Here is a 13,912-nt window from a genome sequence, read left to right as displayed (position 1 = left end):
TGCTCTAATCTGACTATAAAGCGGTATATGATGAGAGAAGGTCAGTTGCCAGTGTACATCATCATCATTATCAATCAGACAATCACTACATCCAGGCCTCATTGTCTAGGCTGGACTCTGAAGAATAGGCACACTCTCTAGAGCCCATAGCTGGGGAACGCTGCTGGGGTTGGATGAGGTCAGCAAAGGCCTGATGCAGAGCTTTGTGTGAGGGTTGGTGATTGTTTAAACGTGGAGACTGTGGTGGGGTCTGGAGGGGAGATGAATTGGCAGGAGACTGCTGACAATGATTCCTGTATCGTACAGGTGTAGGGATGCGAGACGGGCTGTCCTCGGGTCTGTTGTCAGTGCGGGGTCTTATCCGCGGCCGCAGTTTGAGCTTGTAGATGGAGGGCACCCTCTCTGCCTTCTTTTGACCTTTCTTGGCACGGAGGATGACTGCGTCTTCTGTATCCCCATTGGCCAGCGGTAGAGGAGGAGTGCAGGAACCTTCGGATGGAGGCTCACTCAGGCTCAAGCACATGGAGGAGCTCTCACTGGAAGAGTCCTGATAAGAACAGTCATCTAGAGGTGGCGGAGGGGAGGGAAATGACTCGGGAAGTGGCAGGTCAGCATTGTCATATGGCAGGTCTGGGTGATGTTTGGTACTTTGTGGTACGTCGCCCTCCACCCCAGCCCATTCCTCCAGGTCCTGCTGGCTCTCCATTGGCACCTCCGTCAAAGGGAGGCTCCCATTGATGTCTTTGGGGAGGCCCACTGACCTTGATAGGCCTGGATTTGAGGCCTCTCCTTCCTCTGTGGAGCTGGAGATGGCGGGAAGCTTACGCAGACCTCCTCCTTTGCCACCCCATCGCTCTCCCTCCAGGAGCCCTCCATTGGGGAGGCCTCCACGAATCTGGCTATGGAGAAGGGCGGGAGGGTCCTCGAGTGCACATGCGCGAGGATTAGTCCGTTTAGACTCTCGCAAATCAGGTAGGACTCCCACCTTACCTCCGACATTAAGAGAAGACGTTGAAGAGTTAGAAGAAGAGTAAGCCGAGTCTGTAACATTAGTGTCACCCGAACAGTTTGGGAGCACTCCTAAACCTTGTTGGGAGACAGGGGGCTGTAGCGACCTCATTTCCCTCCCAGTGGACACTTTACCCTGCACAGCCTTGGTTTGTTGCGTGTTGGCCAGGAACTCGGCCTCAAAGCTGCGATATAAGTCTTGCTCCCTTTGAGGGTCCAGACTTGGCAGCAGGTGTAAACTAAAACTACCACTGTCCTCCTGGCTCTCCTGCTGCTGGTTGTAGAGATTTGCCCAACCTTTTTGGTCTCTCCCTGCGGATCGTGCATTGTGTGCTGATCGAGGGGATCGTGGTGGGTGGTGATGACTCGATCGTAGAGAAGAATGCGGAGAGCGCCGCCCTGACTGTGTGACAGGGGGAAGCAACTTTCGACTCCCAGTGGAAGGTGACCGAGGTGCAGGGGGTCGTGGCGTTCCCATCCCCTTTTTCGCAGGACTTCCGCTGGCACAGCTTTTCACAGGTGAGTTAGAGGCCGAGGAATATGCTTGTCTCCTGGCCAAACTTCCACTCGTTCTTGAGGATGCTGCAGGCATATGCTTGGGTCTCAGTTCCTCTCTCCGATCTACTGAAAGAGACTGAGGGTCTCCGCGGCGAGGTGATGATCCAGGGCTGACGTCACCCAATCGGGCTCTAGGAGTCTTGCCCTGGCTGAGGGAGCGTGGAGCCTGCAGCTTCCTTGGACCTTCGGGCCCCAGCGATCTGCCTCTCTCTGGGCGGGGTGTTCGATGTACCTCTGCCGGGCCCTGTGGTGGACTAGGTTTCAGGACTGAGGTGGACTGTGGTGCAGGGCGCTCTCTGGAAGCACTGCGGGCACGGGTCTGAGGGGTTCTCAGGGCTGGAATATGTGCTCCTGCTCCAGGACGCTCAATCACGTGCTTCCCTTCCTTACGGTTCACCAGCAGAACCACCTCGTCTCCATGAGCATGCCGTGTACCCAGAGAGAAGCGTCCTCCTCCTGTGCTTCCTCCTCCACCTTTAGACGAGGCTGTGGAAGAGTCACTATCTCCTGATAGCCTGCGAGTCGGAAGAAGAGATTCCTTATTCCTGTGTGTAAAGGTAAAGAGAGAAAGATTAAGATAGATATTGGGATGTATGAGACCTAATTCTCAAATATGTTACTGTCTGATATTTTTGACATATTTTGTGTCACATACACACCACCGTTCAAAGGTTTGGGGTCAGTAAGATTTCTGAAAATGGTCTCTTATGCTCATCAAGGCTGCATTTATTTGATCAAAAATATGGTAAAAAGAGTAATAATGCAAAAACAATATTACCAGTTCAGATATCTGTTTTCTATTTTAATATTTTAAAATGTAATTAATTCCTTTGATGGCACTGCTATTTTTACAGAGGTCTTCAATGTCACATGATCCTTCAGAAATCATAACGAGAATTCGGTTTGGTGCCCAAACAACATTTCATATTATCAATGTTGAAAATAGTTGTGTTGCTAAATATTTTTGTGAAAACAGTAACACACGTTTTGAGAATTCTTTCATGAATAGAACATTAAAAAAACAGCATTTATTTAAAATAATTTTTGGTGAACATATAAAAATCTTTACTGTCACTTTTGATCAATTTAATGCTTTGATTTTGATCAATTAAAAAAAATATTTCTTGGTTATCTTCTTTAGAATTACTAATCAATATAATTTCCATGATTTCCATTTTTCTCCATGATTTTATGTGATACTTTTCACTTTTGACAACATGGAGAATCTGTACCAAGCATGCAGGGAACAGGCTGTATCCTCAGGATCCTTTTTTTGGGATTAAAGAAAGCCATCAAATAGGAATGGAGAGAGAGAGATTACTCATCCTCTGGCATTATCAAACATGTGCACACAGACACACTTTCTTTACACACACTCTTGAACTACTACTAAGTTCAGAATAAAACTGATATCACTCTTTCCTTTAACCTTAAAGACTGGCTTGTGTACATTGAGACAAAACACTAAAAACAGTGTGTGCATATGAATAAAATCACTGTTTTAAAATCATTTCTTAAACGTAGAACTTCCAGATCCTAAGATACACTTAAGAACAAGTGAAAGTGCTACCCTATTCTGCCCTCATTTGATTTTATTCAAAATGCACACTCTTGTGCATTTAGACATGAAAGTGAAATACGCACACCCTGACAGTCCGGTTCTGTAATATAAGCTGCATAAACCATGTTCTGAGCAGTTACTGCAGTGACAGACCTGGGGGTTGAGATTATCCTAATCTTCAGTAATCCAGTCTGCCTCACCTGCAGCTCTGGGAGTGCAAGTGTTAAAGTGTGCTGCTCTGACGCTTGGCCTGCATCATTAGTCAGCCTAAGGAAATTGAGGCACACAGCCAAGATAAACCAGCAAGCTGTTCATGGTCCAGTTATACAATGTCCTGGCTGCACACACTGACATACAAGTATTCCATCTGATTGAAATAACGAGCACCTTTTGAAACTTCAGGATGTTTAGGATTTATGTGTTCACTACTCTAAGTGTGCAGTAATGCATAACATGGAGTTTTTATAGTCATGTTTAAACATTCATTTTCAGGCAGTTGTAAAAAATAAAAATAATAAATAAATACAAATATGTATAATTGTCCATTTGATCCGGAATAAAACCGATTTATCCAAAACATGTTATCACTTGCATAATTAGGCAGCGAGAACACTGTGATTGTCTCCTTATAAAATTGTAATTATTCCTTTCTAACACAAGGGGGAGTCATAAACTGGACAAGAAGAGGATAGATGTCAGGACAATGTCACCTGGGATTAGTTCAAATCTGCTTGCAATAATCTGTGTTTGTGTGTCTGTATTTGTTTGTGTGCATGTGCACGGTTGCCTTAAGGTGCAGCTCATTGTGAAGGTACAGTGCACAAGCAGAGTGCTATAATTTGTGTTGAGTTAACTAGGTCAGTGTGAGCAAATGGCAGACACCCTGAGGGATCTACACAGACAAAACAACTGTACAAACACACAATCATGCATGTGTCCCAGTCATAACGCTTCAAGCTTCAATTCTTCTCATACAAGGATTGCATTCTCTCCATATCCATGCATGCATATAGTGATTCTGTGATTTGTTTTTCTCTCTTTTTATTACTATTCATATTTCTTTCTGTCTGGACAAGGTATTGGCTTTTTCATGTCTTAGAAAAAAATTTATATTATTAATAAACATAATACATTATGAAATATTTACTTTCTTTCAAAGTCCCTTCTTAAAATGTATATTTATAAAATGTATGAATTGTTTTAGGTAGTGTTTACAAGAGCAGTCATGTTTACACTTCTTATATCCCAAGCCAATTTTCTTAAATAAATAAGAGCTGACTTTCACATTCATTTTCTAGGTGTCTTTGAATCCGGTGTGATTTTGGGTACTTTTCTATTTTAGGTACTTTCCAAGGAGCTGTAAACATGCACACATGCATACACACACACACACACACACACACACACACACACACGCTGCTTAACACCCAAACACACCTGCACTGACCTGAGAGGATTAAAGTGGCGTGGTTCTGATCTGTCTCGTGGTGGTCGAGGCAGCAGTGTTGTGGGCCGCCCTGTGTTAGTCTCCATCTCCACTGGTACAGCTGCATGGTGCGACCTGCCAGGCCGTGATGGAGAGGAATGCACCGTGGCTCCCAACACAGGGTCCAAAGAGCGCCTGTCGGAGGTTTTGTAGGGTGCTATGCCCTCATTGCGCCAGTGAGGTCCTGGGCTTGTGGAGCGGGAGGAGTGAGCACTGGAGCTCTTACTGTGAGGACCCTGGCCACTCGCTTTAGCTTGCTGATACCGGTGAGCTGTTGAGGTCAAAGAAAGGCAACATTCAGCTCTTTTAATATTCACAAGAAAAATGATGATTAACTTCAACATCATAAGTGTTTTTAAACCTAATACACATGTACATGGAAAAAAAGTGGGAGAAAAAGCCTTGTTAATGTGTCTTGTACACTGCTGTTCAAGTTTAGGGTTAAAACATTTTTTTTTTTATTAATACTTTTATTCTTAAGGATACATTACATGGCAGCAGTAATGGCTGTTGGCAGCTTTGCCATCAAAGGAATAAAAGACATTTTAAAATATATTAAAGTAGAAAACAGTCATTTTAAATTGTAATAATATTTCACAATAGTACTGTTTTACTGTATTTTCGATTAAATAAATCCAGCCTTGGTCAGCAAAGGTGTTTTCAGTAAATTGTATGGCAATATATGGATTATATTAGAATATGGGAATATATGAATATATGAACTGAGGCAGCTTTTACCAATCTGTTCTAAAAGCCCAAGACATATTGAATTACACTATTAGTGTTGAATAATAAAGGGACTAACCCTCATTAAACACAAAATGCTAGAAACAAAAACTCGTATAACTTGATTGTATGATACTGTGAGAAAGTAAACAATCAGACGTGAGAAGCACATGTAGTATTGTTGAAAAATTCCAGTAAGTCTCACAGCTCAGAGACAGGAAGTGACACAAGTGGTGATCTCACCGAATGCGGCGCAGCGACAGGGATCGTGTTTGTCGAGGTAATGCTCAAGTGTGTCCCAACCTCCACCCACACGCACCATCACATGAGTCCGTAACACCTACACAGAGAGAGATGTTAACACCTTTCACACACACACATTAACATGACCAACCAAAGTGAAACACTCAATATAGCTGTCATACACAGTAACAAATATCAAAATTGTGTTACAAACCTTTTAAGCAGCTGAGAAAATAATTTTAAAAAAAATCAAAACTGAATTTTCATGATTGTAGCATTAGAAATGTAAACAGCTGGTTAAAAAATCCAGACGGAAGAGTGATTCAGTGGTAGATAACAGAATTTTGTCAAATGGAAAAGTACAAAAGAGAGTAGTAAAAGATTGGGTACACTTTAGAGGTATCATTTGTTGTTCAGTACAATGAAAGAATTAGTAGAGGTTAGGATCTGCAAGGAATTTTTTTTTGTATTTGTAAATGTGCCAGGCTGTGAAACAAATTAACAAATGACATTTTTCTGAAGAAGAATTAAGTAGCGCTTGCCTATGCAAAAGAAGTAGTCCCTAGGGTGATGCTAGTTGAGTTATGTGTGGTTTCTTACTGGCCCAAGTCAAAAGAAGCCCAACCCCAAGTCTATATACTATTTAACTCCCTAAGCATGTCTCAGGTCCCTCCTTCAATGCAAGTCTATGGCATTTTTTTTTACCGTTTTATTATTCATCAGGCAAAAATCATAAGCCTGATCACTTAGCAAAACTTTAAAGTATGTGTTATTTTTCATATTCCTTGGCACAATCAGTAGGGTTAGTTAGTTTAAATCCTTAACCCTCAGTATGGGCAATAATAATAATAGTGATGCTTATCTTCAAACACCACTAATAATACAGGTGGAACAACATGACAGTCAGCTGATTATTATAAGCTCAAGCCCTCGTGTCGTATAACGCTATATAACAGATCTGCCCACCAACACTTCCTCAATCCACCCCACGGCTGCCTCCATCCGCCTTCATTATCATGACAACACGCAATGACAGAGCTTGAGAGAGAACAAAAAGACATCACGCTCCGACACACACTCTGCCTTTTCCAATCCCGCTCAGCTGGTATTCAGAGAGAGGGGAATGGAGGAGATATAGCATAGAAACTGCCCTCCTTTTACTCCAAGCTCTGTTTCTTTAGCTCTTCTCTGATGAACAGAGAGAAATGCAGGATAAGACACTACACTACTATTGATTTCTTTATCAAAAAAAAATCACTCAGTCAGGAAAACACTCTCTTTCACATTTTCACTCTTGTTGATTGTGTACTTCGAACCTGTTGCAACAAAGCTCTTTAGAGTTTTAGCATTGCTAAACTCCATCTGCTGAGCACACGGTAAGGAATAATCATGTGATGAGTGTCTGTGTGCTGTTGCCATGAAAAGAGAGCGCATCTGCTGGCTGGCACAATGCCCACCTGCACAAACTTACACAAGCTCTCATTTATACAAAAACTGAAACACACATACAAGCTAAATCGTACACTGAACTACATCTAGGGCTGTAATTCTGCTGCACAGTTCTCCGCTTGTTTTGGACGTCTTTCCCACATAAAGACGACAGGTAGTAGCCCTACACAAAATAATGTACATTCTATTAATCCGCATTATTAATCATAATTATAATACAAAGAGAAATAACTACAAAAACAAAAAGATAACAGAAACAGTTTATCTAAAAACTAATATTACGTAACGGACTTCTTTAAAAAAAAAAAAAAAGAACCTTTACACTGTGACTTTGAATCATCATCAATCATTTGTGACGTAGTTGACACCCCAAGTAAGTATTTAGGAAAATGTAACTGCAAGTAGATTTGTTGTTCCACTAGGCCTTAACAATTGACTTTTATTGTACCTCTACTTTAGCCAATGGGAGTGCTGCAATCTTCGGCAGCCAAAATCATCTGCCCTTTAAAAAGCACTTGGGATTCATCACCATGGCAACAGGCGGAGACATGCTGAAACCATAATTATAATAAACCGTAAACAAAGCGAATGTTCTTTTGTGCCAAGGTCTTCATTGCCAGGGATTTCAGCAATTTTGAGAGGTTTTCTTTCGGTTTACCAACATCAAATTGAGCACTGAGCTTCTAAACACGGTGACCGTCCAGAATCTGACAGATGACATTTTTCTTTGCTCTTCTTCACTGATGTCAACACAGGGGAGCTGAGCCGGGCATGTGAATGGCCTCTGCTTCACCTCACGCTGTGCTGCTTGTGTTCATTTGTGCTGGAGAAGGATGATGGGTCTATGTATAATTATAGTCTCAGTAAATAAAAGGGTTCAATCCAACAGCACTAGCTAAGTTGCAGACATATATCTTGCAAAAATAAATAAATAAAAAAAGGGTACACACACACAGTACAAAAGCTGAGCATATCAAGACAGATGAAGACAGAGAGAGAAAGAGAGAGAAAGAGGGTATATTAGGTTGCAGTTACGGCATCCATGCGGAGGAGAATGAGGCTAAATTGAGTTTAATTGATTCAGCCCTGCTGCACTGGAGGAAGATAAAATTCCATCTAAAATTTCCCCCAGCTGAGAGTGAAAATCTGTAGACCCAACAGCATATTAAAGAGACACAGATGCATGCATAAAGTGCATGTAAATAGGCATACCTCAACTCTCTCACACACACACACACACACACACTTGTATCCAGAGAGCTTGGTAGAGAACAGGAAATGACACAAGTCTCCATTTCTGTCTGCAGTATGAATGGGTGTGGGTGCTTTTAGATGAAGTTGGATAAGAGGCTGAGTCTTGAATAGGTCAGCCTGGCAACTGTGTAAACACCATTCAAACCTCGGGATGACTTATTATGGAGCTATAATTATTATAGTTTGGCTTCTATTCTGGGAATGTTAAAGATTCCAATGATACAGCAGCGCAGATTCAAAAAGTAAATAAGAGAATCGATGGCTTGATGTCTGTGGGTGTGACACCAGCATTTGCACAAAACTTTGTAATGAAAGAAAGTGAGGTGTATCATTCTGTGCGTCACCAAATGAAATTTGTGAAAAATAATAATCGTTTTCAAACCGATTGGCATTGGTTGAGTCAACCTACTTTAAACATTTAACTGAAATTTTTTTTAATAAAAAAAAAATACACACTTCAGCTCAGAATTTTTTCAATCCGTTTTAAAGAACAAAAGAGACAAACTTCAGCTTTAAGTAATAAAGAGAGAAAGAAAAAGACATTGCCTCAATGTTTTGATAGAATAGACAGGTGAATGAGTAACTGGTGAGTCAATTAAAGATGTACCCTGATAAAGATGAGTGCGCTGGAGTCTCCGACTTTGTACTTCCCTTCTGAGACTTTGGTCATGGGGAACTGTGACGGACAGGAGCACTGGCCCAGAATCTCCCGAACCTATAAAACACAATATAAAATCGTATTAAACAAATAGCATACAGTGTGTAGACAATCATGGTTAAACGTGTGCAATATTGAAACAAACAAACTTTTCATCACATAACAAATAGACAAAAAAGATGAATATCAATGCTAATAGTATATTTGTATATTCTGCCATACATTACGAAGCCAATTCTATAGTATGAAGCTTGCAAATTGTAAATACAGGCCTGCCCTGTATGATTCATGACTACTTCAACCAATATTTAAAAAAAATAAAAATAAGAAAAAGTAATCTATTATCCATCTATTACCTATTATAAGAAAAATATATGTAAAGAAACATCTTACTTTCCATGTATTGTTATAGACAATATAGCCTTCTGTTTGATTACACCAACAAAAAAGGACAAAAATTAGCATGGTATTACTAAAGGATTTTTGAGCATGGTACCATGGTTCCTGAACAAAAAATAAATAAAAATACAATAGTTGGGTCACTAATCACCAAAACATATTAGTCAGGAACTTCTATGGAATGCTGTATTCTCATTTAACTTTGTTTCTGAACTTCGTTTCAAAACACATGAATCAATAAATATTTTTGTATTATATTTATGTACATATCTCTTCCACATAGGAGGTGAGCTAAGATATATTCACAAACAGTCATTCTTTAGTATTCAGCTGTTTGCTGGCTCACTGCAGACTATAAAAGACATTTAGTCACACTCAAGAGACAAACATTCCACTGAACGTCCAGCAGCACCTGAACAGAAGCAGTTTCGTGTGAGAAACACTGAGTCACATCCCTTACCTCGCTTCAACTCTGTGCGTTAGAGAGTGAAGGACGCTGGGAGCGTGTGTAAGCATGTGAACGGACAGAATGTAACTTATATGCGATGCATCATGGGATAGTGTTATTGACTCCTGAGCTCCTGAGGTGATTGACTCACCGAAAGAGCCCGACCTTTCCAATTCCTGTCACACCTTAACTGAATCACTCCCTAGGAAAAACAAATAGTCTCTCTCTTTCTTCATCTATCTCTCACTCTCTCTAAAGCACAAATAGTGAAACAAAGAGCCATTCCCTAAAGTTGCGTCATATCCTGACGAGATCTGGGACTTGCCCAATGATTAACTCAAAGGCACATGGCACATACACATAAAACGTAATTATTGATGTGAAAGAGAGTGACGTCACAGTATGGAGGCATGCATGTGTTCTGATTTAGAGCGGTCAGGAAAGTGCTGTACTGGGTGGGGTGATCATGGACTCTTTTTCTCTCTAGTTCACTCTGACGTTCGGTTCTGTTTGCGGTCTTTGAAAAGACTCTCCTAAATGAGTGTGGCCCCATGGCAACAAACAGGGCAAAAGTCCAGAAGATCAATCAAGATCAGACGATAGAGCAGCAATGTTAGGAGTTGAAACTTGTACGGCAAGACAAAACGTTGTCTCCAACACACCGGTTATTGATGTGAAAGAGAGTGACGTCACAGTATGGAGGCATGCATGTGTTCTGATTTAGAGCGGTCAGGAAAGTGCTGTACTGGGTGGGGTGATCATGGACTCATGGAAAAAAGGTTTAATTAATAAATGAAAAAACAAACGTATTAATTAAAATATGTTTTGCATAATTTTTGGGGGGTTTTTCAATGCTACGTTATTTTATTATTTATATTATGTCATGCACATTTATATAGTACGCAGTATATTTTTTCTTTACCAGATTGTGCAGTTTTCTACAGTGTTACAAGTGTGGGAAAGTTAGACTGTACACTTTGAGGCTCTGTGCTGCTCCACTGGACTGCTTGTGCAAACACATGGGAAACTCATCCTTATTTCCTACACAGACAAATTCAGCTGAGTTTCCACAGATGAGAGACAGCAGACTTCTGCTGGCGTGATGGAGAAGATTTATTGCCACACACAGTCAGTGAGACTTTATTAACTGTAGTTGAATTTGGAGACTCTAGAATTGCCATGAATATCTTTAATTTTCCACATTATTGGCCCGTTTGGAAGATTAGAGGGTTAAAGTGGGAATATTCTATAATTAGACCCATCGTCATGCAGCATGTGTTTGACAGTTACCACAGAACCAGAATGAGCTGTAATGCAGACTCCCTCTCTCTGAAGTAAGAAGTGCTCTCTTGCTGTATTCTGCCTCTCTCATGCTTCGCTCTTTTTCTCTAGACATCTGTTCTGGAAAGTCTCTAAGCAGTGACCACCTTAAAGATTTCTGTGGTAATACACAACTGTTAGGTCCCCTCTCATGGTTTTTATGTGTTATTTCCATTACATCATATCTATACCAGAAACAAATGAGGTGACAAAACCAAAATGCTTTCAGTCATCAACACTGCCTACAAATGTTCTTATTCATTTTAAATGTGAAGAGGTTAGCCGATCATAACAGAGCATTATGATAACATTCTTAAAGCAAAAACAGACTATTACAGTCAAATTTCACACAAGCAGTTTTTGAGCAAACTCATGTTGTACCTTCAAAAAACAAATTTGTTGTGTGTAAATGTGCAAGCTTTCTGAGGTTACCATGTTGAGTGTTGCTTTTAGCAACAGCTATACATTTTTATATACAGCAGTTGTTGAAAGTCGGTCACTGAGAATTACTAGAAACATTGTAAAACTATAAATGGACTTCAAACATTATAAATGGACATCAGGGAAAACAATTAAATGCTAGAGAAGTATGGAGTCTTCATGCTTGACGCACTGTTTAAAGCAGGGGTGGGGGACGTTGATCCTGGAGGGCCGGTGTCCCTGCAGAGTTTAGCTCCAACCCTAATCAAAAACACCTGAACCAGCTAATCAAGGTCTTCGGGATGCATTTAGGTTTTTTTTTCTAGGGTTTTTCAGGGTTGGAACTAAACTCTGCAGGAGAGTGGCCCTCCAGGATCAACATTCCCCACCCCTGGTTTAAAGTCTCCATCCAGTAGACTGAAGGAGAATCAAGTTTACACAGAGCTTTGCCATTCAGTCTAGCAGAACCAGAGAGGCTCCCTGTAACATTCTCACAGCATTCCTTTGTTGATTTTAACTGAGGAACCACCCTTACCAAATGTAAGACATGGAGACGTTATTTAAATGTCTGTCTCCCCAACAATGTCTGTCAGCAGCATATACTGCATGCAAACAGAGCAGATGATGAGATGTAGATGAGATGTACTCAGCTAGCACGTCTTTTCAAAGTGAAGGTAGCCTTGTCACCTGACCTGAATACAGTGCGCTTATTCGCTAAAATTGACTTGTAGATAGACTCAACTCTGAGAATGGGAAAATGCTGGTTCTGCACTGCTCTGGAAACAGAGATAAGAGAGAACGGTCATATGACTGCAGTTATCAGAGCTCTCTCTGTTACGGATGCAGGCATCTCCTGGGAAAAACATACTGGCAGACAGAAAGAGATGAACACCTGATGGAGGAGGAGTGAGATGGCAGGAGAGGAGACGCCTGCTGGGAGTGAATAAATATGATAATGAACAGGGCTGACAAAGCTGACATATTAACTTCTGCGGCAAATTAAAGGAACACTGTTAAAGTTATTTAGCACGGTTTATTATTTTTATTTATCTAATGTGACACAACATCTGATTCATATGGTTCAGTGTGATTTCTAAAAGACAGCAGAACAGGTGCATGACCTCAGTATGTTCAGATCAGAACACACACGAACAGTAACACTGTTGAGATAATCTATATATATATATATAGATTGAATTTTTGTATGGAATTTTATGGAAGAATATAATTATATGATTCACAATGATATTAGAAATCATGGTGCTGTGCAATATTAATGTTAAACTATGAATTTTTATGTTTGCATTTTGTTTTATATGAAGAGTTCATTTGCAAAAACTGACAACTCCATTTTTTTAATTTTTTTCAGAAATCACTTTTTTTTTTTATTGCGCATTCCAAGTAATATCAATCAAACTGCAGTTGGGTTGTTTTGATTAAGTAATAATAACTTAAACAAATACAGGTAATTTACAAAATTAAAGTTAATTGAAAGTATGTTTTTTTAACATATTAAAAGTTTGTTTTATAGCAAAAGCAGATAACTCCAACAGTAATTTTTTTTGGCAAAAGCAGATAACTCCACATTTCATGTTTTAGAGTTTAAAAAAAATACTTGTTTAATCTTTGTAGCCTCCTCAGATGACAATGTAGATGCCTGACAAACGTTGTTGTTGTTGTTGTTGTGATCATAAACTGTATGGATGTGATTACACGCAATACACGGAGATTCTCCCTCACCATTGTAACGTGCTGCTTTTGCAAGGTTCCGTGAGGTTTTTCGCCCTGAAGAAGATATCACAGGTTCATGTTCGTCGACATTATCCATCCTCGATCACTTTTAGTCAGCTTTGATGAAACTCCTCTCAGCTAGCACGTCTTTCAAAGTGAAAGTAGCCTTGTCACCTGACCTGAATACGGCGCGCTGATTCGCTAAAATGGACTTATCGGCTTCTGTTCAAAAACAACAATGCCGCTTGTCATGAACTCGCGATGCCTTGAAAGTGAACAAAACCGGCTTTTTTGACAAAACGTGTTTAGGGTTCAGATAGTGCTATATGTGGAGAATAATGCACAGCAATCAGCTCTTCTTTTTTTTTTAAAGTGGCGTTTATCGGATTTTGCAAATTAACTTTTCATATGCAATTTAAAGTGCAAAAAATGTAATCAATGGACAATCAACAGCGTTCACAGTACTTTAAAATAAATACAAACAAAGTAACAACATCAAATGACAAATTGTGTACTTAAGGCATTCTATATAGTTTTAAAAATGGTTTTGAATCAGCGAATCATGAATTGATCTACTATTAAATGAAAGATTCACCATCCTAATGTATAAGAAATCATTAATTTCTGCACGACTGCCATTAAAAATAAAAA

At 40.2% G+C, this 13,912-nt stretch overlaps 1 protein-coding gene across 1 annotated transcript in view; it reads right to left on the bottom strand.

Annotated features, from left to right (window-relative positions):
- The window catches only part of LOC107599929 (GAS2-like protein 1), a 23,023-nt gene continuing 9,111 nt past the window's right edge, over positions 1-13,912 (bottom strand). Inside the window, exons 2-5 of the mRNA XM_016291665.1 lie at positions 8,893-9,000; positions 5,583-5,679; positions 4,575-4,884; positions 1-2,111 (exon numbers count right to left, since the gene is read on the bottom strand). Coding sequence (XP_016147151.1) covers positions 86-2,111; positions 4,575-4,884; positions 5,583-5,679; positions 8,893-9,000 — 2,541 coding nt within the window. The 3' untranslated portion in view covers positions 1-85. The remainder of the gene's footprint in view (positions 2,112-4,574; positions 4,885-5,582; positions 5,680-8,892; positions 9,001-13,912) is intronic.

This window comes from Sinocyclocheilus grahami, unplaced genomic scaffold (genome assembly GCF_001515645.1).
Source record: "Sinocyclocheilus grahami isolate Dianchi unplaced genomic scaffold, SAMN03320097.WGS_v1.1 scaffold275.1, whole genome shotgun sequence".
NCBI classification, from domain to species: Eukaryota; Metazoa; Chordata; class Actinopteri; order Cypriniformes; family Cyprinidae; genus Sinocyclocheilus; species Sinocyclocheilus grahami.
This window is presented reverse-complemented; position numbering and strand designations above follow the sequence as displayed.